This window comes from Paroedura picta, chromosome 4 (genome assembly GCF_049243985.1).
Source record: "Paroedura picta isolate Pp20150507F chromosome 4, Ppicta_v3.0, whole genome shotgun sequence".
Taxonomy (NCBI): domain Eukaryota; kingdom Metazoa; phylum Chordata; class Lepidosauria; order Squamata; family Gekkonidae; genus Paroedura; species Paroedura picta.
In genome coordinates, this window is record NC_135372.1 from 48,635,838 (window position 1) to 48,662,651 (window position 26,814).

A 26,814-nucleotide genomic window follows, 5' to 3' on the forward strand; every position below is an offset into this window, starting at 1 on the left:
CCCATTTTGTTCAGAAGACCCATGCTGTGCATGCAGAAGGTTCCCCAACATGAAACACTCTTAGGCAGAAGAAGATTTACGATAGAAACCATGAAAAGGACCTCTGCTATGTTCAGTCAGAGAAAATCAGTGGACAATTCAGGAAGAACTTGTATGGACCTAGTATACCATGTTATTTTAAAGGAGGGACTCAATTTAATTTATCATCACTTGGGCTTTTTACATGTGTTAATGGAAAACAGTAGCCAAATCTTCAAATTAATTTTCAGTTTCTTCAGTGCTGTTTGAAACAAAAAATTAACATGCTCACCATTAAATAGAGTTATTGAATTAGTATATATTTCTAGTTTGAGAGGGAGTAGAACATTCTTGTAATCTGAATTATGGTATATAGCATTACGTTTGTATAATCTCAGGGACTTTCCTTCTTTTTGTTTTTGAATTCCACTTCTTGAGAAAATGATACTGAGCCAGTGGTCTTCTTTGGTATAAGGCAAAGTGCACAACTTGACATGATGTTTGTCACTTGTTCACCATGGGGTCCACCAGCTACATACTAGCTGTTAGTCCTTGAGAATTCCCTGGGCCATTCCGCACAGTGTTAATGTTGCTGAAGTGTTACCATTGTGTAACGCTATTTATTTTTCGATATTCACGACGTCGTACACAATCTGCAACACTCCTGCAACACTCCCGCAAAAATCGCTTTGTTGTAGCCCTTTTCGGGGAATCCACAAAAGTGGATTCCTTTGTCACTGATGTTTTAAATCCACAAAAGTGGATTCCCCCTTTAAAAAAAACCCGCTAGACTCTTGAGAACAACCTGCAACACATCCGAAAAAGACATGTGCATTCTCAGTATAGCGGTAGCAAGCATGTCCCTTCCTAAGCTCTTGCACCTGAGCTTCTGGCATCGCGATCGCCATTTTTCCCCCTTAAACCGGCAAAAGCAACGAATAAGCGATGCTTCTTTCACTGAAATCCCTCCACAAGCAATTGTCTGTAAAGTTTCCAAGCACAAAACAGTCCCCGTTCGACACTGCCCATAATTTCAGCCAGAAATTGCACCCGGGGGGGGGGGATTTTTTTTTTACTTTAAGAGCGTGTAAACAATTAAGCACCAGCTCCTACGCCAGTGAAAAAGGTCTTTCTGATACATCGAATGAACGAATATGCGTTGTTACTGGTGTTTTCGGGTTTTTAAAAAACAGTTTTTAAAGGGCAGCACGAACAGAACAGTTAATTGGCTGTTCTGTTTGATTGATGGCCAGGGGCGGGAGGAAGCATGGAAAAATATCGCCTTCCTTTGTTGCAATTTCGGCAAGACCAAAAACTTGTGCGTTACGAGAACAGTGTTAATGTGAGAGCCTTTTAAAAAATAAAAACGGTTGTGTGCATTACCGAGACCTGCCGCTTTTGATTGCAGCGCTTTTCAATAGCACTGAGATTTAGCAACATTGCCCGTTGTGCGGAATGGCCCCCTGTAAACATGCTGTGGGATCCTGATTCTAGTTGGAACTGTGGTAGGGAGAAGGGCATCCTATTAGGGTTGCCATCTCTGAGCTGGGCAATATCTGGAGACTTTGGAAGTAGAGCTGGGAGTGTGCAGAATTTGAGGCAGGGAGGGACCTTACTGTTGTTTAATGCTATAGAATCCACCCTCCAAAGCAGCCATTCTTTAGTCTGGAGATGACCTGTAATTCTGGTCATCTCCCACCTGGGGATCTGTATCCATGCCATGTTCCTGACCCAAAATAGGTTCCAATGTCTCATGGATTCTCATGGCACTTTTAGAGGAAGTTTTCCATAAGAATTCATAACCAGCATGTGGCTATCAGTCCCCATAGTGAACATGTGACAAATGTCACATCTAGTTTGCTCATACACACGCAGAGAGAGTCAGTGTTCTGTGGCATCCAAGTATGCATGTACAGGATTGCATTCTTAGTTACTGACTTTTTTACCTTTGTCACTGATGTTTTAAAAAAACAAGCATTCACTTCTAGCACTTTCTAAACTGGTTTCCCCAAACATCAGGGGCAGTGATCAGCTCTTTCATACTCCACTCCTGCCTCATTCCAGCCATTACACGCTTCATTTCTGTTAATCTTCTCTAATTAGTTCTGCATCTAAGGTGAATTTTAAGAAGTGAACATTTCCCCTCCTCCCCACTAACATAGAAGAGGTTTGGCTCAACCTGCTCAAGGCTTGGATTGCCATTCTGTCTCGCAAAACTCATTTTTCACCCGGCGCTCCTGGTAATGAATTTTCTTTCCAGTTGCCTGACTAGACTTCCAAATGACATTTCACTAATCACACTTAATTAAAATAGGGAGCAGGAGCAAGAAAATGAAGCTGAGCCTCTTTGAAAGCTCTGGTCGCCTTCCTTGCTTCTCTTTGTACCATCAGTCTGAACTGAGTGCTGCTTTGTACAGACAGAAAGAAGCTGCCTAGCTCAGATGAGCTTAATGAGGGCTAAAAAAGCAATTTGTTGGAATCAGCTACTGAAGTTCAACATGTTTTTGGTGTCAAAACCTTCTTGAAGGTCAGCTCTACTTATTCATCGCTTGAATCCGGATGTAAGGACTGAATAAGGAGGGGCGAGTCTGGCGCTCAAGCATTATTTGTCACCTTTTTAAGGTTATGCATCTACTACAGGTGATGTTCTCAGTGTGGTGCCGTGGTTAGAGAGACTAGGAGCTGGGAAACCCAGGACTGATTCCCCACTCTATTGTGGAATGTTTCTGGATGACCTGGGGCCTCCCAGGGTTGTTGTGAGGATAACATGGGGGAGAAGGGAACTAGGGGCAATTCCGCACATTTAAAAAAATAGTATTACACCAGCAAAATAACACAGCGCTAAAAATAATCACACCTCCAGCCATTCCTCACCTTCTGGCTTTCTCGCTTTTGTCTGCCGCCTACTCGCGCTCCTTACCCCACATGCCTGCTTGAAACAGAGGAAGAGAGCAACGTGCTTTACACGCAACTCTCTTCCACCTGTCAATCAAGCCAGGTAGCCAATCCCCGTTTCCCATGCTTTAAAGGGCCCGTAGTGCCAGCTAATTTTTTGCTGTTGTTGTGAGGATAAGATGGAAGGAGGGAGAAAGATACTGTACCCATTTTGGGTCCTTCTTTAGGGAGAAAGGTGAGGGTTTTTAAAATCAAAGTAAATAAATTTGCTCTAGGATGCTAAAAACATAATGTCTCTCTCTGTCATGAACACATAGATGTCACCTCATCATAACTCAAACCATACCTTAATTACACTGTAGCTACAACATTTCTTATTTTCCCACCCCTTTTAGTGTATTGCCACCTTAGTGCAGCTATTTAGCTCCTGTTTTTTCCAGTGGCCATTTGTTGAAGGTCCATCATGTATAGATGTACAAAAATTCATCCCTCTGACAGTAATGTTGGCTGCTTCTTTGATCCATATGCATATATACTTCTCTTCCAAGAAATGTTCTTTAAAAAATGACAACAGCAACAATAAAGTTCTGAAGATTTGATTCTGAATGGGACAAATTTGGCTGTGGAGAAGCTCTATTGCAGGGGTGGCCAAACTGTGGCTCTCCAGATGTCCCACTTGCTGGCAGGGGCTCATGGGAACTGCAGTCTAACGACATCTGGAGAGCCGCAGTTTTGCCACCCCAGCTATTTTTTTTCTAACATAAGTGCATTTTTTTCGTTGTAAAGAAATGGCGGCTGATACATATAAGTATGGAATTTAGACTAAAATGTTAAATACAGACTGCCTGCCTGGCTTATGAGGAGGCAGGCTAGCTGGAACCTAACTGGTCAGATATGATTTTATTTTTTCACACTACCTATCCACCTACATAGCACAGCAACATTCAATAATAAAGGAGAATGCAAAACTCTTTTCTTTCTGCCTATTTTAGACATTAGTAAAATAGCTACTACAGATAAAGTGCAGTCCCAAGCGGAATGTTTATTGTGATGTATCCTGGAAAATTCTGGCTGAAAAGCACGTGTATCCAAAAAGAGTCTGATTCATTTTTAAGATTTGCCTGCTGGGATACAAATTCCAAGATTTATCTAAGTTTAGCAGCAGGGAAGCTCCTAGGGAGCTAGTGAAGAATCGCAAGTGGATTAAGAGATTAAAGGAAGCCTTTTACTTGATGATACTAATGTCCACTTCATTTGCTAACCCATTTCACCTGTGACAGACAAAAAGGAAAACCTGGAGTGGAACTCTGAACTAGATGCTCAGGGTTCTTATCAATGGAGAAGTAAATCCCACATTGTATGCTCTTCAAGGATGGTCAGTGTACCTTGAAAGAGAAATAAATTAAATAAAATCTCAAATAATCATAGAGTTGCAATGGGCCATCCAGGCCTCCTAGTCCAACTCCCTGTTCAATACAGGATCACCTTAAAGCACTCAGAAGAAGTACCTGTCCAGCCACTGCTTGAAGACCATGAATGAGGGGGAGCTCACCACCTTCTTAGGCAACCAACTCCACTGCTGACCTGCTCTGACTGAATTAGCTCATCTCTGCATGATTCACCGCGCTAGCCTCATCACAAAATGTCCTGTTCCTTTAATAGTGGTTTAATATGTGGAAATGGAAAGCTAAAGCTTTCCATTCTATTTAGGTAAGTAGCATTACTTGGTAAATAGCACCCTGCTTAAAGGGACGAGACATTTTTCTCCAGGCAGTTGACAACCCTAATCAGGAGGTGTAATCAGGGCACTTGTACAGAAATGGGAAAGAGCATCTGAGGATAGAGGGTTGTGTGTGTGTTTTGTTCTAGCTCTGATTTTAATGTAGAAAGCAGGCACGCTTTAGCTTTCCAGTGCGCTTGCCCGTTTGGTAGACATAAGTGGTGCTACAGTCTCTTGTGGGTATATTTTTAAACCTCGGCTTGGCGTTCTTGCAATCAGACACCCAGTCCTCTGGCCACCTGGTTATTATTTATCTGCTGCTTCTTTCAGTAGAAACAGAAGGGGTCACTTCACAGTCCTGGGCTATTTTCTAGGCTTATCTGAAGGCCTTCTTCCCTTCCCTAGTCAAACTGCAACAAATATGAATCTACTAGTATCAAAGCCCATTTTAAAAGGGGCAGCAGGCAGGAGGGCATGAGATGTTGGCTGCGGCTCCCTTTGGCCCACAAAATGGCCTACAGGGAGTGGAAAGCCCCCCCCCCAGCAGCGACAGGGCTTTGCAGCCCGCAGGAAAGCTGCAAACTCCCCCCACCCCGGGCTCCCTCCCAGCAGGAGCGTACCTGTGGGCCACAAAGCACTATCACTGCCTCTCTTCTTGTGGCCGACAATGGAGGCTGCACCCACAAGGCTTCTAGCAGGCAAGGTTGGAGGGTGGGAGCTGGAGGGGGAGGGCCAATCAGGGTGGACCTGGACGGACAGGGACCTGGACAGTCTCCTCCCAGGAGGCTGTTTCCCAAATATATAAGGGAGCGAAATAGTGTTAAGGATAACAGGCATTTGTAATTCATGATCAGATCACTGAACAATTCTTCAAACAAGTATGCAAATATTAAAATCATATGAAGAAAGAAAAAGAAGGGAGAGGTTATGGCTTTGTGGTAGAACATTTGGCAGGCAGAAGGTCCCAGATTCAATCCCTGGCATTTCCTGTTCAAGACCTCAGGTGGAAGACTTCTGCCTGGGACCCTGGACAGAGGCTGAGTAGACCACTCTGACCTCGATGGACCAGTGGTCTGATTCAGTATAAGGCAGCATTATGGGGGTCTTATAGCATTTTAAAGTCTAACAGATTTATTGGGGAATGAAAACGTAAGTCACAAGAGGTCTGCTAGTCTTTAACTAACATGGCTCCTTTTAGATGACCCTGTCATGGACTAACAGAATTGTACATCACAGCTGGAATTCAAAAGCAGAATAAACTGAATCAGCAGGTTTTTTTTCACCAGCCAAAGTAAAATAAAACATAGCTCAAATGGCATCCTACCACATTAAAGATTAAAGAGTTGTCTAACTAAAATTGTTTTAAGAGCATGGATTTAGAAAATCTCAGATAGTTTCTGATTTCGTAGACAAAGGCCCAGGGAAAGGGTGGCTCAGTGGTACACAGCTTGCTTTGCATGCAGAGGATAGTAAACTTAATCCCTGCCGGTGCCAATTAAAGGATCTTAGGTAGCAGATCATTGTTTTTGTGTTTCAGAGAACAGTGAACAATCAGAGTAGAGGATACGGGGTGAAATGAGAAGAGGACACAAAGTAAAACAATCTGAGATTATTGAAGCTCCTTCAACAGAAACATCTGACAATTTTCCCCTTGAACATAGGATTGAAATTCATATATGAAAAGTTATTCATACCCAAATGAGAACAAAGTTAATATGGACTGTAGTTTGTAGTTGAGATTATCATTATATCTAATTCTAAACAATGGTCTCAGAATATCTGACAAAAATCTGCATAATATGGCCATGTACAAATAGGGAGCATCCCCTCCCCCCCCCCCACAAGCCTGGGGAGAACCCAGGTTTGCAGATGAACAGGAAACATTTAATAAGAACCCACCATTGGGGGAAATTACAATAACGGAAGCACTGAATGCCACTGACTGGTTAGAAAGGTTCCAAAATGGTAAGACCAACACAACATCATTACTATCTAACAAGTGGAAATCACTTAATTCAATACTGAATTAGATCCAGAAAGTCTATATAAATCTTTGGGGATCTCTGTATTATTCCTTCTTTTTTGATTCCCTGGTTGTACGTAGCAGTACCTTAGTGTACTGATGTCTCCTCTACAAACATAGGCGTACCAACTTGGGTGATCAACACTAAGCCCTTGTAGCAACAAGACTTCTCTTTCTAGTGTATGGGAAAAGACATAAAGCAGGGGTAGTCAACCGGTGGTCCTCCAAATGTCCATGGACTACAATTCCCATGAGCCCCTGCCAGCAAATGCTGGCAGGGGCTCATGGGAATTGTAGTCCATGGACATCTGGAGGACCACAGGTTGACTACCCCTGACATAAAGGGATCACATGGGATCACCATTACCAGAAAGCACAGTCCCATTCCTTAAGCCTTGGACTGAGTGGGTGAAGGAAAGATGGAAGGAGAAATTAATAGGCCTATTTAACACTGCAAGGAGAATGAGTGTCCATTTTTCCCCTGGAAGCTGATAGAGAAAAGTGAAGTGTATGTCTGGCTCTGATCCCGAACAAAACAACACCTGTGCTCCAGGTATCATAAGTCTAGGAAAACAGTGGTATAAAGGACAAGCGAGGAAGCTGAGGTACAAGAAGAGAGCTTCAGAGACGAAGCTGGTGTCACTGGTGCATTGCAGCGGGCTTTCAAGATGCTCTTCTGCTGCTCTCTCGTATCCACTTCCACAAAGTGGGAGGGGGGGATAAGGGAGCATTCTTCCAAGCGGGTGCTTTTGAGCGAGCGCCTTGTGCTGTTGTGAGCCAAAACAGGAGCAAGCGTGTGGCTGCAGCGCAGAGAAACCTGTCACACTGTCACTCGGTTTACTATCATCTGTCTGTGGCTGCTGACAACCTTCTAAGATGAAGAAGGCAGGGACTGCACCCAGATGAAAGAGCAGTAGAGCTAGCTGTGGATGAAGAAGTGCCCTGCCAACTCCTGGCCTCATTCTGTTATGGGAGAAGAGCAAGATGAAAACTGGTTGAATAACCAGGTTTGGGATCCGGCGGCACAAAACTCTTTCCGCTCCAAGCAGCTTCCTAACGGCATTTTAAAAATTCCCGTGCTTTTTCAGTTGCATGTGCTGCTACTGTTAACCACACACTCTGCCTGTATGCAGGTGTCCCTTCTTCTTCTTTTGCATCCATAAATGCATTGTTTCTGATTGAAGTGCATTTGGGGGAAAATAATAATTGGCTATTTCTTACAGAAATTAGAAGGGCTTCTTCCTTTTGTTGCCATTGATGTTGTTGTTGGTTTCCACGGCAACCCTTTCCATTCAAGAGAGAAGCCACGCAAATGGTTTCCATGACAACATACTAGGATGCTTCAGAAACAGGCCGGGAGTAAATAAATTCAGAATTAAGTATCTCGGTGCTCTTATGGCTGCACCGTTTGTGCATCCTCGTAAGGCACTACCTTATAAGGCTTGTTTATTTTTTATTTTGCCATCCAACTTGTCATGAGCTCTTTGGAAAATATAGGAAGGGTCTTCAAGTTTTGCCTTTCTGCCCCTGGTTTTTGTCTGTTTCGTCCTCCTGGCGGTGTTTCTAGTGTTACAAAGCCTCAGAATGGTGGACTTTCGTTTGGGCATTAAAAGCAACCCTGTCTTATGCAGAATGTATGCCAAAACCGGTAAGCAGCAGTTCACATTTTAAGAAATTGTGAAATGCAAAAAGGGCACGTTTCATTCTTTAGCATCCAGAAGCAACAATGTAGTCAACGTTAAGAAGAGGTGGATGACGACGACGATGATGAACAACTTTCTTTTATTATCCCACTCTTCCCTAGTAGGCTCAGGGTAGGGAACAAGTTTAAAGCAGTCATGCATCTGATTATTAAAACATTAAAAAATGCTTCCTCTTCATCATCATGAGGGGCTAGTCAGAGCTTGGAGGGTCCCGTCCCCCCGCCCAGGCAGATAGATTCTCAGGTGGGGAGGCCAGTGTCTGTTGACATTGCTTCCTAGCCTCAACCACAGGCCTGGTGAAACACATCTGTCCTACAGCCCCTCTGGGACTGTCTAAAGTTCCTCCGGGTCAGGGCCAGGACTGAAAAAACCCTCACCCCAGTCGAGGACAGTTTTCCTTCCTTAGATCTGGGGACTCTGAGCAAGTTTTGTTTGACCTTAACACTCTTGGGGGAGGCACTGCAGAAGAGACGGTCCCATCGATATGTCACACGTGGCTGTTGCACTAAGAGTGGAGGAAGGGAGGCTGCTGTGAGCCACTTTGGGGAGAAAAATTAAGGTGTAAATAGATCAATAGATGACTAGATAACTATAGATAAAATTAACAAAATACCCAGCGGGGAGGGACAATTTTTTCATAGCCTTCAGAAAGCTAGAAGAGAAGAGGTCTGGCACATCGTTTCCAGGGGACTAATCCACAATAGTGGAGCCACAACCGAGATCTAATCCAGCTTCTAATTGAAGCTAAAAGAGCTTATCTACAGGAAGGGACAGTGAACCAAGATCAATGGGCTGACCTGACAGGTCTTGAAGTTGTTTGATGGTGTGTTGTTGAGTCAGGGCTCATGGTCTGGAAGTGAGGAGGTGGGCAAGAACTAGGACTCTGTGAGCCACTCAGACTGTAAGAACAGCACAATGTTCAGACGGAAAAGCCAGGCTAAAGTCAGTTGGGCAGAACCTTATTGTTCTCTTGTTTCACCTGACCTCTGCTGAGATGGCAGCTGAAACTCCATCCTCTGAATCCTTGCAGTGTTGCTGCTGAAGAGTAGCTGAGATCAGCCTACTGACAGCTCCCTCCTCTGGCAAGCTACCAGGGTGGCCAGAGAGTAAATTTCTGAAGTCTTGCTGAGAGGACTACAGGGGGAGCTTAACCTCCAGCAAAGAGTGATCGCTACATTTTATATTATTCCTCTCTATCAGTCTAGGTTTCATTGTCTTCTCATGTGCTTCATCTTTCTGTCTTATAAACTATGTGATCTGAACATGGCATCTCTGTCTCCCTTTTCATGCTGCCAAAGTCTGGGGGAAATCACTTCTCATCTCTTTGGCTCTTCATAAGCTTATGTGCCCATGCTCTCATTTTCATTGGCATTTCCTGGTGTAGCATCCAAGGACACCCTTCTGGGGTTGCATTTTCGAGGGAATTGTCAGAAGATTTATGAGCTGTCTTTTTCATTATCTATCACAGCCCACTCCAAACAAGTTGAGACATGCCTAGGTGTACCATATCAAAGAACTTTCTGATACCATGCCAACCACCTTGGGCAATGAATATACTTCCAGTGGAATCAGTTGTTACAAAATGCTTCTTGGGGCCATGGGATGTGAAGATATTTCACAGGCAATGCAATGTGAACACAGCAGTGTTATAATCTCTGTGACAGGTTTGGTTTCTTTAAATAACTGGTGAACACAAGGGGAAGTATCTAGGTGAAGTGAAGGGAGAGAAGAACAAGGAGTACAGTGGTTGGTGTCTGCTGCAGACCGCCTCATGGATGCTACTTGAGCAGCTTGATAGAAAATCCAAATTTCCTTGTAATTATGGGTGACTTCAGTTCCCCTAATGTGTGCTGGGAAGAAACTCTGCTAAGCATGCAAATTTCCTGGTCAATAGTTTCATTTATCAAATGGTGGGAAAACTTGCAAGAGGCCTGGCCATATTTGACTTAATACTGACCAACAGGTAAGAGTTGGTAGATGGCGTGAAGGAGGTGGAGACCCTGGAGGGGGGGAATGACCACATCCTCCCTGAAGTTTTGGGGGGAATGGAGGGTTCAAGGACGTTTGTAATCAGACATGTACGTTAGACTTTAGTAAACTCAGAGACATGACAACAGTCTTCCCGTGGACAAGAATGCTGGAAAAGGAACAAGTGATGAGTGGGCTCTCCTTAAACAAGACCTATTGCACACTCAAGCCATGACTATTCCAGCAAGGCAGAAGCATGGTAAGGGATCCAAAAAACTTGTTTGGGTGAACAAAGAACTTTAGGAGCAGCTAAGGAAGAAAAAGAAAATGTTCAAGAAATGGAGGGATGGATATACCTCTAACAAAGTGTTTCTGTAGTTTACAAGGCACTGTAGGTCGGTCATCAGAGAGGCCAAAGCTGGGAGTGAGCTGAGATTAGCCAGGGAAGCCTACTATAATATGAAAAGCATTTTCAGATATGTGAGGTGCAAATGTAAAGTAAATGAGGCAATAGGCCTGCTGTTGGATGAAGATGGAGAGACTCTGACAGAGAAAGCAGAAGGGATCAGTACCTATTTTGCCTTTGTCTGCCCCCGGAAAAATATGGACATATCTGGGGATGATAGTAAAGGTATAGTGTCTAGCTAGTGAGCTGACATGGACAGAGAAGTGGTCAAGAGGCATCTGGCTGCACTGATTGAGTTCAAATCCCCTGGGCCAGACTATGTGCACCCAAGAGTGCTCAAAGAACTTCCTGGAGAACTTGCAAAACCTTTATCATCCACAGAACCTCTTGGGGTACTCGGGATATGTCAGAAAACTGGAGGAAAGCAAATGTTATCCCAATCTTCAAAAAAGGAAGGAGAGATGACCCAAGAAACTATAGACCAGTGCGTGTGACCTCAGTTGCAGGGAAGATAATGGAGCAGATTTTACAGGGTACGATCTGCAAACAAGGACAATTTGTTGATCTAGGGAAGTCAGACAGATTTGTCTTCAACAGGTCCTTCCAGACCAACCTTCTTTGACTGAGTGACAGGCTTACTAGATTGTGGGTGCTGTTTACCTGGATTTCAGTAAGGCTTTTGACAAGGTTCCTCATGAAGTTCTGAGGGGTAAACTGGAGGACTGCAGACTGGATTTTCAGACAGTTAGGTGGATACGGAACTGGATAGAAAATCACACCCAAAGAGCAATTATCAATGGAATTTCATCAGATTGGAGGGAGGTGAGCAGTGGGGGGCCACAGGGCTCAGTACTGGGTCTGGTACTTTCCCACATATTCATCAATGATCTGGATGAGGGGATGGAGGGACTACTTTGCAGATGACATCAAATTGGGAGGAGCGGTGAACACCCCAGAAGATAGAGTTCAATGAGATCTAGACATGCTGGGAAAGTGGGCAATAAGATGCAATTCAATAAGGTGAAGTTCTACATCTGGTTCAGCAGTGAAATTGACTGTCTAAGGAGGTAGTGAGCTCCCCCTCACTGGTAGTGACTGGACAGGTACTTATCATGAATGCTTTAGGCCAGGGGTAGTCAACCTGTGGTCCTCCAGAAGTTCATGGACTACAATTCCCATGAGCCCCTGCCAGCATTTGCTCGAGGGAATTGTAGTCCATGAACATCTGGAGGACCACAAGTTGACTACCCCTGCTTTAGGCTGATCCTGCATCGAGAAGGGAGTTGGACTACATGGCCTATATGGCCCCTTCCAACTCTATGATTCTAGGATTCTATCCACACACAACTTAGAGGACTAATGAAGCTGGTTTGGGTTCACTGGATATATCAGTATATTATTGAAAATTTAGCAGTATTGTTTCCAAAGAAATCATTTTTGAAGAAAGTGGACAATAATATAGCAGGATTTTATAACCCAATTTATAATGGCTTTCTAAGACTCAAGTAAGTTCTTCCATTTGTTTTTCCTGCTTTATCCTGTTATCATTTGCAAATAGTGATCTCTCCAAACAGCTTAGTTTGGATGAGATTTATGTAATATCCGGTTACTGCTGAATAACCAGTAGATGGCAGGCTTGACTGCAAACAAATATTTCCTTGGGAAAAATCACCCCTGAGATTCTAATATATTCCATTTTCTAGGGAAGAGGGAGGGGGGAATCCTTTTGCCAAGGATCTCAGTTACATCCAACAGGCTTAACGATGGGGTAAAATGCTTGGCATTAATTCCTTGAGAAATTAGGTTAATGCCGCAATGCCTTTTAAGGAGACTGGGATAATTACTTCATGTGTCAGTCAATCTAAATTCAAACTGATCGGCAGTTTATTTTAAATTTTCTTGATGTTAAACATTAATTTTTTTTTAAAGAATCTGTGTCAAACCAGGTCACTGTTAAGTGATCTTAATTGGTTGGGAACAGAGGAAGTTTGTGTGGGCTTCTCCTTCGGTGTCTTAAGCAGCCAAGACCCAACTCCTGACATCACTCAGGGTTCCCCCCTCGTGCCTCCTCTCGCACCCTTTCTGCTCCCTTCTGACAGTGTTAATTGGGACAATATTCTTTCCCTAAGAACAGATGTTTGTGTCTCAGGCATGAGGAAGGCCATGTGCCCGCACACAGCATGCTCTCACCCCCTAGCACACTTTACTCTGCGGGTTGTGGCGCACAGGGGAGGCAGCTCCCGTGGAATCAGATACTTGTCTTCCTGTGTAGCGAGGTCAGATGTGGGGAAGTCTCGTCTCTCTCTCATTCTGCATCTCCACTCTCATTAGCTAGTTTGGTAAAGTACCGAGGGAAACATCTGATGTGCAGGAAGGACACTTCTGTTCCTGATCTGGGGAAGTGAACATAGGACTGAACACTCAGGACTGGTTCCCTCATGTACCGCTTGGTGTTCCCCCTCACAGGGGCTGCTGAAGAGGTAAACTCGGCCTGCAGAATAGTGTTTAGGTTGGAGGCAAATGAAAGTAAGGCTTCAGATGGTTCTTTATCAACTGTAAGGCATAACTCAGCAATTAGGATACTTTGATTGCTGTTTTCATATTATTTAAATACTAGGAGATAAACCCATTGTATGCCAACTACAACGGGCTCTAGCCACACACACCTCAGTTGCAGCAGTAGCACAAAGAGCACACAGGTTGCTGCGGAACATTGGGGGGTGGGGGAAGGAAGCGGCCATTCCCCCCTCCTACTCTGGCCCCCTCCAGAACTCCATGTGATGGCACAGAGTCAGCTCGCGGGCTTTGGAAGGGGGGGAGGCGGCATTAATCCCCCTGTCCCTCGGCGTAATGTCCCAGAGCCCCGCAGAGTGGCACCAAGGCAGCTCTGGGGCTTTGGGAGCAGGGGGATGTGGTGGCCATTCCCCTAACTTGCCCACCACCCTCCAGAGCCCCGCGGAGTGGTGCAGAGGCAGCCTTTGGGCTTTGGGAGTTGGCCATTCCCCCCTCCCTCCTTGGCACCTTGCAGTGTCCCACAGAGCACTGACCAGGCTGATGGGCAGCACCGCTGCCGCCTGGCCTCCTGTCTTCATGGCGGGTGGCTCTGCAAGTTGTTTGGGGTTAGGGACAGTCGGGTCATGAGTAGGCGGAGGCAGCACTGCGTGGGTGCAGTGGGAAACTCACTGGGCGGCCCCTTGTCTGCCACGGCCTCAGCAGCTGGGCATGGCACCCCACAGCCAGCGTGGGGGTAGAGCGGCTTCACTGGCTGCACCCTGATTAGCCCTATTCCAGCTCTGACATCCCGGACATCACTCCCCGGCTGGTTTCACAAACATTAAGAGGAACCATGGATAAAGATTAAGAATGAGTATTCTTTTGGAGCATTTTTGTCATCTAGTTCTCATGACTACGCAGGAAAGACAGAACCTGACGATCTTCTCCCGGCATACCAAACCTGGTCCACCTGCACTCTTTTAATCACTGAAAGCTGTCACACCTTAGGAAGGAAGAAGTAAACAGCAAAGAAGGACATAGTGTTGCATTGCTGGGTTTTTAAAAATCACTTTTAATGTTTATTATCCTTTGCAAATGTAGCTGTTAGCCTTACTATTTCAAAGAGGAGAAGAGGGAGGGTATTTCATCCTTTCTTCTGCTGCTGTTTTCTCTCGGGGTTGGGGGATGCCAGCCTGAGCTGTTTTTATCATGAGTAGGAAAAATATGGGCACACAAGTGATGGCCAAAGTAGCTCAGTAGTAGCTTCTTTCAGCAAAAAAAGCAGCCACAGAGGAAAGCGTTGAAGATGTCCATCCCCATACTGCTCTTCTTCAAAAACAGGGCCATCCACTACATTTGCAAAAGCAAAATTTCATTTTAGATCAATAGGAGTGGGGGAAGGGAATGACCCGAAGAGACTGGTGTAAATCAGCACATACTTTGCAAGCAAGCCTCTGTCTCTCAGCTCCTCTATCCTGATCTGTAGCATTGCTCCCCTACCTTACTGGGTTGATGTGAGGATTACAACAAGGTAATGAATGGAAAGACTTTGAGGATGTGAAAAATGGAATTATCACTTCACAGGGTTTGTTGTTATGTCTTCTATCTCAAGGAGTGGATTTTATTATTGGACTTGATAGAGAAGTATGAATGTGCATGTCATCCAGAGAACACGCATAAAGGCCAGCATGGTGCAGTGGTGAGAACAGCAGCCTCTAATTTAGAAAACCAACTTTGATCCCACACTCCCTCACATGCAACCAGCTGGGTGACCTTGGGCCAGTCACAGTTCTCTCAAAGCTCTCTTAGCCTCAACTACCTCACAGGATGTCTGTGGTGGGGACAGGAAGAGTAAACTACTTTGAGATTCCTTTGGGTAGTGAAAAGCAGGCTTCAAAAAAAAACCCAGCTCTTCTTCTTTATCTTCATAGGAGGTGGTGCTTCTTTAATGACCTTTATGTGGCTGGTGGCTACTCTGAACCTCTGGAATCTGTGATAATGGTTCCCTTTTCCCTGCCTGGACAATTTGAATCAGTTTTAGGTTCAGTTCGGGCCAAGGAAAGAGAAAGAAACCTCCCTTTTACAGCCAGCTGGCAAAATGTAGTCTTAGGTAGTTGTACTATTGCATTAAATGTACATACGCTTTTTCCAGTGTACAGCTGCCCATCTGGGTACTGACCCTCTGCCCTTTGTTCAACACATACTCTAAACACACCTTAAACTGACCCAGTAAAAACTGAGCCTGTAAAAAAAAAAGCTGCTCTGAAACTTCTTGCCTCTTAGGAAAGCAGAGAGCATGAAGCACTATTGTCCACGCTGAGCGACCAAGTGTACAGTGTGCATACACAGCGGCAACCTAGTCTCCACCCACATTGTCTTTCACTCTAGCGGTATGAAGATGCCAAGTATTTCATTTAGGCAAAAGGAAAACGTAAAGGTGAACAGAAGAAGGGATGGTGGTGGGCCATTGTGATGCAAGACTCCAGCTATTTTTTTACTTGCATTTAGTTGTATGGCTGCCAGGGCCAACCTTTGGTGCTTGAAAAAATATATACTATAAGACAGGCCCACTCATGATTAAATAAGGAGAATTACAATCACAGGGGGGTTGGGCATTAATCCTGGGATCTCGGTACTTGTTATAGGCCATAAGGTTTCTTCTGTGAGACAGTTTTTGGGTGTTCTGTTCATTGTGATATACAGCAGGGGTAGTCAACCTGCGGTCCTCCAGATGTTCGTGGACTACAATTCCCATGAGCCCCTGCCAGCAAATGCTGGCAGGGGCTCATGGGAATTGTAGTCCATGAACATCTGGAGGACCACAGGTTGTCTACCCCTGATATACAGCATTTGTTTCCTCCTCTCTTGAGTTGCTCACTAATCTGTGCTTTTCATTCTCAGAATCATTTTGCGTCCAAGATGACCATGGGTGCCTGTCCGATTCTTGCCAAAAGGACTCAGCGTGCAGGACTGCTGCAGGGAATGTTAGCTGCCGCTGTGTGGACTTGCTGGATGACCCATCAGCAGTGGACTGTGCTCAAGCCAAGGATCCGTGTTCCTCCAGCCCTTGTTCTCACAATGCCACCTGCTTAAGCGCTGCAGGGAACCTTAGCTTTACATGCCAATGCCCCGCTGGGTACAATGGAACTACCTGTGAAACTGCCATCGGCCCGTGTGGCTCACATGTTTGTCGGCATGGAGGCACCTGCCGAGATGAGCCTGCTGGCCTTGTTTGCTCCTGCCCTGAAGGGTACACGGGTGCTCACTGTGAAACGGACATTGATGAATGCTTTCCCAACCCATGTTTCAATGGAGCCGTGTGCAAAGACAGGATCAGTGGGTACTCCTGTTACTGTGTCCCAGGCTACCAAGGGAAGCACTGTGATCTAGAAGTGAATGAGTGCATTTCAGAGCCTTGTCAGAACAATGCAACGTGCCTGAACTTGATAGGGAAGTATGACTGTGTTTGCCGTCCAGAGTACACAGGTAAGAGACCATGGTACAATACAGATCAGGCTTTCTCAGCCAGGGTTTCGTAAAACCCTGGGGTTTCTTGATGCCCCTGGAAGGGTTTTCCAAATGGGTGGGAGTTCATTGTTATACGTTTTTCACGTTAGTTAAACATTTATCAGGTAATATGACCATACATGGTCATGTCAACCTCCCCCCCCCCCGGCCAATGATGAACCTGGAGGGGGTGGGAAGGGGAGGGGCCCCAGGTGGGCGTGTACACAACTATGCTTCCTAACCATATTCTGCATGATCATGCCACTTCTGGGGTTTCTCAAAGAATTTTTCAGGGGTTACTCAACAGTAAAAATGTTGAGAAAGGCTGGTATAGATTCACACAGAAGCAAACATGCTCTTCCTCAGTCACGTCTGGAAGACAAGGGTAGTTCAAGTGTACAAAAAGGCAATGGGACTCAGATGGTCAAGCACTGCCTTATTCAGTGCTGGAGGAGTAGGCTGTTTTGTGAGGCAAGGCTCTTTTGTGAGGTAAATGTACTGTCCTCAGCTCTAACTGTTAGATATCAATATGTTCCATTTTCAGACATTTGAGGGGGAGATGTATAAATGTTTAATTTTCATATTTCCTAGTAAGTGGCTGAAGTGCAGTGAGGACTACCTGTGTATGAGATTTCAGTTTTCTAAGTGGTGTGAAAAGATATTTTTGATCCATGAGTCAGTCAAGCAGCACCAAATGTCTCTGCCACCTTGTTCCTAATGCCACATAGGTTGAGACTCTGCATACAGAGTGTGACAAAAGTCATATAGTTCTCCACTTGACAGAGGTGATGCATTTAGATGGGCAACCACACAACCGTCTCTGGATGGAATATTCCGATATATCATCCAGCAAGCTCATCCATTGCACAAGAACAAGTTGCGTGTCCAATGGGAACTCATGATAGAAATCAATAACTGGGAATTTTAGTTCCAACCCAAATTTCTCTCTTTTGGATACTTTACATTCTTAGGGCCTTAATCTGGCGAGTTAATCTGGCCCCCGGACACAAATGCGCATGCGCGGCAAGTCTGCACATGTGCGTTTGCCACGCCGGCATGCCGGCGGCCGCAGCTCCCTCTCCCCACCCCTCCAGGCCGCAAGGAAATCAGCCGCCGAAGCGGCCGATTAGCTTGCGGCCCGGCAAGCTTCTCTTCCCGCCCCCTCCCAAAGCAAGAGGCTTGCCGGGCCGCAAGCTGATCGGCCGCTTCGGTGGCCAATTTGCTCGCAGCCTGGCGAGCTTCTCGCTGTGGGGGGGGGGGCGGGAAGAGGGAGCCGCGGCCCGGGGGTTGGGGACCACTGTTCTAACTAATGTTGAACTGAATTTTAAATTGTATATTATTTATTCCATCTATTATGTATTGTACTGCATTTTTGTCTTCTGTGAGCTGTTCTGAGCCTACAGGGAAGTGTGGCACATAAACATAACATAAATAAACTGCCATCTAGAAATCTCCATTCTCTGTCATAGAGGTGCCACTAGGGATCCCCCAGTTTCCCAGTTCATCTCCAGGCAACTGAGATTAGTTCCCCTGGAGAAAATGGCTGCTTTGGCGGGTAGACTCCACAGCATTATATTCCACTAAGGTCCCTCCCCACCCTCAAATACCGCCCAGTCCTGGTTCGATCCACAAAGTCTCCAGGTATTTCCCAACCCAGAGCTGGCAACCCTACTCCACCATCATACCCAGTGAGAACTGAAACAAAGGTTTGGCAAATTTCTCGTGTGTTCTAGACTTTTGGAGCCTGAAAGCACCTCAGGGGATGGTAGATGCTGCCACAAATAGATGGTTATGAAAGAAAGAACCATGCTTGAAATCAGAGCAACTTGGGCAACCTGTGCAGATAGAAGGGCCAAGGGTGTGTGTGTGTGTGTGTGTGGAGGGTCTCTTGAGGAGGTAATGGCCAAAGCTTACCTAGAGTTCAAATCCTTATGCAGTGACTGCAGATGGCCCTCAAGAGACTTTTAAAAAATTGTATGGTAGTGGTCAAGGAGCCGACAGCTAGTTAGAAGCCTGGCTTGACAATTGCCTTGTCTGGTCTGGCCCACTTTCTTTGAGTGTTTGGAGGTTGCCAAGAAATATTTTAGCATTGCTGCATTGGGAAACACTGCCCTGGAGCAAGCCAAGCCAAACAAACAGGAATGAATTGCTGAGCTCCCTAATGAGAAAACTCTGTTTGACATTAGAGAGTCCTTTACCAGTGTCACTAATGAGTCAGTGTGCAAACCCAACATTGCCAGCTCTTTAACATTGTTCCATTCCAAATCAGGTTCCCATTAAAAATGAACATTCTACCAAGACTGTAGCTTTGGATGGGGGATAAAACCCAAATGGGGGATAAAACCCACTTTAGGAAAATGTTTGCAGTTTTGTTTCCTTATCAAAATAGGAAAATTAAACTATGCTTTTCTTCCTCCCATAATACCGAGCTGCTGCAATGCGTTGCTGTATGCAGTTCTTACACCAGCAAAAAACCATCCTGGAGACGTATACCTAAGTCCACAGTCTAGATAGGAGAGCCCTAGCTTGTTCTTGGAAAGTTAGAGCCTTTCTCAGCCATTATATCTCTTTTGATTGAGAACAGGAGCTAGTCTTTGGATTTCTTCCTCTAGTGCAGAACTTCTATTAGTATACAGTCTTGTTTATTGCTTCTAGTGGAAGGCTGTAGGACTCTTACCTGAGAGAGCATCCCAAGATGGAAAGGGCAGCCCTTCTCAGCCAGCAGACCCAATGGCTCCACAGCACCTGTTCAGAGATTGTATGGAACAGAATCCCTCTCTAATCTAAAACTCATTTTTCCAGTCACAGAGAATTGGAACCAATAATTCCCCGGTGATAAATAAAGTTGGGGACCACTGTTGTAGAGTACATTCCATATGTTTACAGTCCATATTCCCAGTTACCATTCATCGACAATCTGTTCCTTTTGTTGCTGTTTTTGTTGAGTGAGTCATATCACGTGCCAGACTCAGTCTCTTTCTCTTTTGAAGCCCTTCTGTGTCCTCCACAATCTTTAACCGCCCTAACTTCCCTGGATCTCCATGCCCACTTGGTTTTCTTATCGATTCTCTTCACCTACAGTATTGTATACAATTTCCCCTCTTATATTAAGAACCTCCAGGTTCATTTGGCTTTTTCAGTTCAGCTCCACTACCTACTGTTTCCATATAATGCAGAGTCAGCTTGCTTTCTCCTCATTTTCCTGTGCCACCTTCTGGACACCATCCCATTATGTTTCTGACTACCCTGTAAGACTCTTTCACTGTTGAGACTGAAGGTACTGAGAAATGTTGAAACTCTTATAAGTAACATTTTAAACTGTGGGTCAGTATTTCAAAGAGTACAACGCTTTTGGAGAAGTATTCTATACCATCTTTGATGCTATTTTACAATGTTTCAAAGAAGAGCACTCCACTACCCCCAAAATATTTTGAAAAACCATGTATCTCCTTTGATAGAGTTTTATCTTTTTGGTGGGTCCAATAAACACCTCAGTACATTTTTAAAATATGAAAGCATTTTTGCCTTTGCCTTTTTATCATTAGCATTACTGAACACAATTGAATAAATTGTATATGGGCTCAGAAAACAAAGATCCAAGAAAAAGTCCAACTGAATGGGTTTTTCTGCATGGGTTCTTTTTGTCGGTTCTGGTCTCATGCTGCTTTGGATTCTCCTCTGATCTCTGCACTTTTTTTGTGCCTTTGGTTTACACTTTGGAATTTTTCTTTTATCTCTGTTTTACCCCGCTGTTCTTTTGAGATCACTTTTACCTTGCTGTTTTTAGGGAAGCCTGTTTTGAGACTCCTTTTTCCTCATGTATAATGAATCTGTTTATTGTCCCTCCCACTACTGCCCATCTTCAGCCCACTGTTGAATAATTAGACTGTCGTAGTCAAACCACTCCCTCTCCCCCACCACAAGACAAGTATTTTTAATGCTGCTAAAATACTGATATATCACTGGAACATTGTAACAATAGGCTTAGCAGATTTTCTCAATTCCCCATTTTCATTTTTTAAACAGTAAGTCTCTAGTCCTTTCTTTGGCCAAAGATAGAAGGGAAAAGACCTATCTTCGTGAGGGACTAGGGACTACTTGTTTAAATGAAAGCTGGGAATTCAGGCAACCTGCCAAGACTATTGTTAAATGCTCCAGTGATAGTCCCATTTTTCAGAAGGATGTGTGGCCTTATGATGCTACCAATGAGGACAGTACCGTTCCTTGAAAACTTATTGAAGGCACATGTGGAAGAAAATAAATTGACTCTACAACTGTGAAAATGCACAAGGAGGACAGACATGTGAAATAACTGTGCCCAAACCAATTCCAAAGTTTGTGGATTGACTTCCAAGAAAATCAGGAGCAAATCAAGAATGCAGAAAAGCCTTCTTACAAATTCAATTTCTTGAAAATCTTATTTCACTCAGGCTCATTCTCCTCTTGAGATGTCTTGTGATACACTTTGATACTGGATCTCATTTAATAACCTACCGTTGAAGTTACATTTACTGGGGAATAGGGGAAAGGCCCATACACTGGACTGCTTGGCACCTATGTTCCATTCAGTTTCTAAGACAATGGACACCATTCAGTTAAACGTTCTGAAACCCAAACAAGATTCAATGAGTCTGTTTTATTGCTGGATAGTGTATTCAGGAGCAAGATGAAAGGATATATCCTCAGGCATTTTTACGTTGTTTGATAATAATGGGACAGAGATGGCCCAGCTTTCCTTTATGGAACAGAACATTTTAAAATGACATTATAAAACTAGGACTGACATTACATTCTGTAGGGTTTTTTTCCCCTGCGGTGTCAAAAAAGGCCTTCCTTTTTTTCTTTGAACAATTTTTAGCAGCCGTTGTGAAAATATTTGCTTCATCATTTACACTACCCTCAAAAATTCGCTAGCTGAAATATTCACAGAACAAAATCTGACTGATTATAAAGAACTCTAATAACATCCCACTGTCTATAAGAACCTTAACTGGGTGGTACTAAAGTCTCTGACTAAGCCATTGGAAGGATGAAGCAGCTGCCCGGGATGTGTGTGTTTGTAAAAATGACAGTGAAAAGGGGGTGGCGGGGGAAAATGCGTGCACCACTGAGTCCAACATTCTACACACATGCACACACACACACAGAGTCTTGTTTCAGCAGACTATTTTGCTCCACTAAATCTCTATTTTCAACCCTCAACTAAAAAGTGGGGGGAAATTCAATGCAGCACTGCCTTTAAAAAAATAATATGCCTAAACAGATCAGGTTTACTAGACAATTTCCAGTGAGGCAGAGAGAGAAAACAGCAGATGCTGCACAGTGTAAAAAGACATTATAAGGACTGCAAGCGTTTTCAGAGGACAAGAAAATTTTAAATAAAAAAAACATCGTTTAAACCACTTTCATGCACACACATGCTTCTGGGAGGAAAAAACCACCCCCCAAATCTCATGAGGTATGTCAAAAGGTAGCAACAGATCTTTTCTGTTCACTGGCATGGACTTCATTTGGAAGCCTGCCCTCAGTTGAGATCCATCAGGCGCTCACCGAATGTTATTTCAAACAAGAAGCTTGTTGCCTTCCTGCCACCCTGCTGCTACCAGTAGGTGGCTCGGCACAGGCCAAGTGATGAGAGAAACTACAGAACAACAGGAAGGCCAGAGAGGAGAAAGAAGGAAAAGCCTATTAACTGCCAGCATGGCCGCTCTGAAATGATCACATCCAACCTGGGCCTCCTGTTGTACACAGGAAGCGGCATTTGTAACAGGCCCTGTCAGCCAGGCCCGAGGCTGTAGCTGCAGCACAGGAACAAACTCGCCTTGATGGACAGGGGTGGGGGGCATACTTTCCCTTTGGGGACAAGGGGAGACAGAGAACCAATTTAAAGCAAGGGAAGGGCAGAAACGAAGATTTTAGACAAGATGGGGTTGCCCAGCAGGGCTGGGGACCTTACTGTGAAGAGATGTTGGGAAACAGGCACCTGAAGGGGCACTTTATGCTAACTCCAACCCCTCCCCTCCCCCGTGTGTTATTTTAACTTTTTCACTTCACTTGATCATTTGAATACTCTGACAAGGGTCACCTATCATCAACAAGTCACCCAGGGAAAACCGGGATACTCTGCTTCCCTTGTAACCAGTACTCTGATTGCTTACTACCTGAGCACACCTCACTCCTCAGACAGGCCCGAGCCCTCTCCTCCACCTCTTTGATGTCACATTTATAGCCTGTGGTGCGCTGACTTCCGAAACTTAACATGTGAGAATGTTTAGCACCACAATGGATCTGGTTTTCCTTCTAGAACAGGTTCAACTGAAAACATACTCTGTGACTGTATATTACCTGGACCGGCAGCTGTTGCAGAACGCAAGAGAAAGCACACACTGGCATTTTATGGTGATGTACATTAGGGTTGCCAACCTCCAGGTATCACCTGGACACCTCCTGCTATTAAAACTGATCTCTATATTACCAAGATCTGTTCCTCTGGAGAAAATGGCTGCTTTTGAGGCTGGACTCTAGGGCCCTATATCCTTCTGAGGTCTCTCCCCTTCCCAAACCCCAGCCATTCCAGGCTGCCCCCAGAATTTCCAGGTATTTCCCAACCCAGAGCTGACATTACACAGGGTGCATCTTTTCCCATTCGTAGCAGTTTAACTGCTGAAGACTTCAGAAAGGGGCTGACCCCCTCCACACCAAATGTCACGGACACACACTCTAACAAAAAAACTTTTCAACATCTTCCACAAGTGGTTCTTTTGATGTCTTATTTCCATATTTTTTCTGAGATACTGTTAGTCAGGTCAGTTCCAAAGCACTGAAATGCTCAAGCATCTTGCAAAGAGAAATGCTGCCCACGTGAGAGAGTTTATCTGCATCACCCACACACATTCCTTCATTGCATGGAAAGTGGTCCCAAGGGAGATAGAGATTTAGAGGCAGCAAACTATGAAGCATATATGTCAACCCCATGTAAGCCAGGGTGGGGGAGTTTTTACTCCTTGCCCCTACTAAAACTTTGGATTCCTGAGATTCACCCAGCTTCTCCTTAACTTTGCCACTGTCTGCACAATCAAGAAATGTTCCTTCACACAGCCATCTCAAATCTGGCAGACACAGCAGGATTCAGAAACCACACCTCTGTTCCCTCTGTGTTTAAGAGCCCCAAGAACCAGGCAGCTGAGAAAAAGCCCTCTCCAGCTTGTTAGTCTGGTCACAGATTCTGGAGCTGAAGTTTAGTAGCTCCCGTCCTCTGTCTTCACTCACTTTGATTAGGGGAAAAACAGAGAGTCATTCTGAATGCTGAACTGTCAGGACCACGAGGGGTTAAAAGTTGAAACAACAGAAGAAAGAAAGTGAGGTGTAAAATATAAACCCAAAGAGACTCCACTCTGTTGACATATGGCTTTAGAACAGCTTCCAGCAGCAATGAGTAAAATAATAAGGGTAATAATTCCATAAAGGGGTAGTTTGCTGTTTCTGCCGCAGTAAAATATTGGATTTTAAAGCCTGCTTAACAGAATGATTTATCAGAGGCCATTTTGGAGTTGCTGTTGTTGTTCTGGTTGTTGTTTGGTTTTCCACACCTCGCTGTGAGATGTGTTAAATGCACGAGCCGGAGGGATTCTTGGACGAAACCCCTCAGGTGTCTCCGCTGGTAATAAAAATCCTCATTTACTCTGTCAGAGGGAGCTTGCCTATTGCTATTATCCCAGCCTGACACCATGAATCACAGTGGGAAATCATCCAGCCTCATCTCATTTCCCTGGGATGTTAAAAAGCTTATAACTTTTGATGTGTATGCCGAGGACTTGCAATAAATCGACAGCGGTAATGCTAACCAAATGCTCTCGTTACCGGCTTTGGAGTTGCTACTTGCTCTACGGGCTCTGCTTTATGCGCCTGGTATGCCGTATGCTTTTTTTTCCCCCCTCAAAGAGCCGAGAAATGTCTCACATAATTCTCACACAAATGGAAGAGGTTATAGCACATGAATAACAAGAGGATGGAACATTTAAGGCAGCAGAGGGGGGGGGGGGAGGAATCTGCATTTTTATTATGATAATGCTCTGCACATGTGTGCTTTGTTTATAATGCATGTGCTAGACAGCTGTTAAATAATGGAGTGCAACTGGTTTGCCGAATCGGCTGCAGCGTTTCCCCTTATGTTGATATTCCATAATCCAAAAGCAGCCACGAATTAGGAAAACTCACACAGAGAGGGGTTTCTCATGCTCCCAATTTAGCATTGTCAGGCACAGCTAGGAAGCGTCCTGGGAAACAGCAAGAACCTCTCATGGTGCGCATGTGGAGACAGACCAGACCAAGCTTATGCATCACTCACATCTGGATTTTGGGTTTTAGGAATATAGTCTTTATGACAGATCTATTCCCTGATCACAGCCAGCATTCCTGCCTTGCCATCTCATCTGGGTTTTTTATTATTATTATTTTAAAGAATTAGAAAGACTGGGGGAGTTGTCGTATGAAGAGTGAATGAGTATTCTTGGATACCTGTGTCTCTAGAAACAATAGTTCTTTCCACTGAAACAGAGCCAGACGACACCTGTTATTTCTAATGTTCTTTGCATCCACATAAAGCTGGTCTTTCAAGGTATAAACAAACACATATTGGTTTATATCAGTTGCATTGTCCTGGCTGTCCTCCAAAGAATCCCCAGAATTGTAATTTGGTCATTTGGGAAATATCTTTGTGAAAGATCCCAGTTTCCTTTTACAGAGTTATGGTTCCCAACAGGAGCCTTTAAAACCCTCAAATGTGCTATGCCGTAAATGTTTATAAATTCCCCCACTCTCAGATGGTTAGAGGAAAAGGCCCAGAAGTCCACATGTTCAGAGGGGGTCCAGACATCAAGAATCAGCCAGTGTTTGTTTATTGATCAGTAAGTTGCCTGGTATAATAGACCAGTCCTGCTGATGGGAAAATCTGCCATACATTTTCAGTTAAAAACCACAAAGCATAATCAACACAATCCAGCCAAAGTTAAAGAATACTTTTTGTTCCCATTGTTTTCAGTTGATTTCCACCCATAAATTTCCATGGAGAGAAAGCCATCAATGGAAATCAACTGAAAACAATGGGGAAAATATTCTTGATCCATGTAAAAGTGACCATGGAGAGAAATCCGTACAATGCCCATGCATGTCCCTAGTGGCAGTACTCATGTGCTTTGCTCTCTGTATCACCATCAAAGGTCTTAAGTGGAAAGAACTGCTGATTAGATCTCTGACGTGCTAGATCAGGGGTGGTCGAACTCTGGCTTTTCAGATGATCATGGGCTACAATTACCATGTAGTTGGTAGTAGTACCATGTAGTATCATGTAATTGCAGTACATGGATATATGGAGACCCACAGTTTGGATACTCCTGTGCTAGAGCAGGATGTGCTGCAGCAATACCCTTACAGACGGTCCTAAGGTGGCTTTGCAGCTGCCAGCCCAGCAGGAATCAGGTGACACCCAAGTCTATAACTCTGTTAACTCCAGCCTGACTCTTCAGTGAGCTGAATTGAAGTTCGGTGCTTGCATGCTGCCTATCCGTGCCTGATTCCCTTCTGAACTACCTCTCTGAATCTGAAGACATAATTAGCCCTCTGAAATAAGATGGACAAGAATATATTTGTTTGATGCTACCTCTCAGCATGAAGGTAACATGCTCACAACATCTTTTTTTGAGAAAAAAAAATACAACAAAACAATGTATAAAACAGATACAACATCAGCAAAAACAACGGTCAAAATTGTAAACCACTAGAAAGTAACAGAATAGGGAGAGGAGAAATGAATTCTCACCAAATACTTAGGAATGTTTCACTCAGTAAGTAGAACCAAGAATCAGTTGTGGGAGAGCATGTGCCCCAACTAAAAAGGCCTTTTTTTCTAGTAACCACTTCACTACAGAAGACAGAAGCACAACTTTCAAAGGCAGATTGCATTTCAATAGCTAACCTGGATAGGATCAATGCAACCAGAAAGAAGCATAGTTAGGAAATCAAGCAAAATTGGTTATAGATGCTGCGTACCACAGAGAACACTTGAGCTTCCATCTGTAAGTAT

At 44.4% G+C, this 26,814-nt stretch overlaps 1 protein-coding gene across 3 annotated transcripts in view; it reads left to right on the forward strand.

Moving 5' to 3' along the window:
- The window catches only part of CRB1 (crumbs cell polarity complex component 1), a 126,247-nt gene that overhangs the window by 13,768 nt on the left and 85,665 nt on the right, over positions 1–26,814 (forward strand). For all 3 annotated transcript variants that reach the window (XM_077332727.1, XM_077332728.1, XM_077332729.1), the window contains exon 2: positions 16,128–16,712. In XM_077332727.1, coding sequence (XP_077188842.1) covers positions 16,128–16,712 — 585 coding nt within the window. The remainder of the gene's footprint in view (positions 1–16,127; positions 16,713–26,814) is intronic.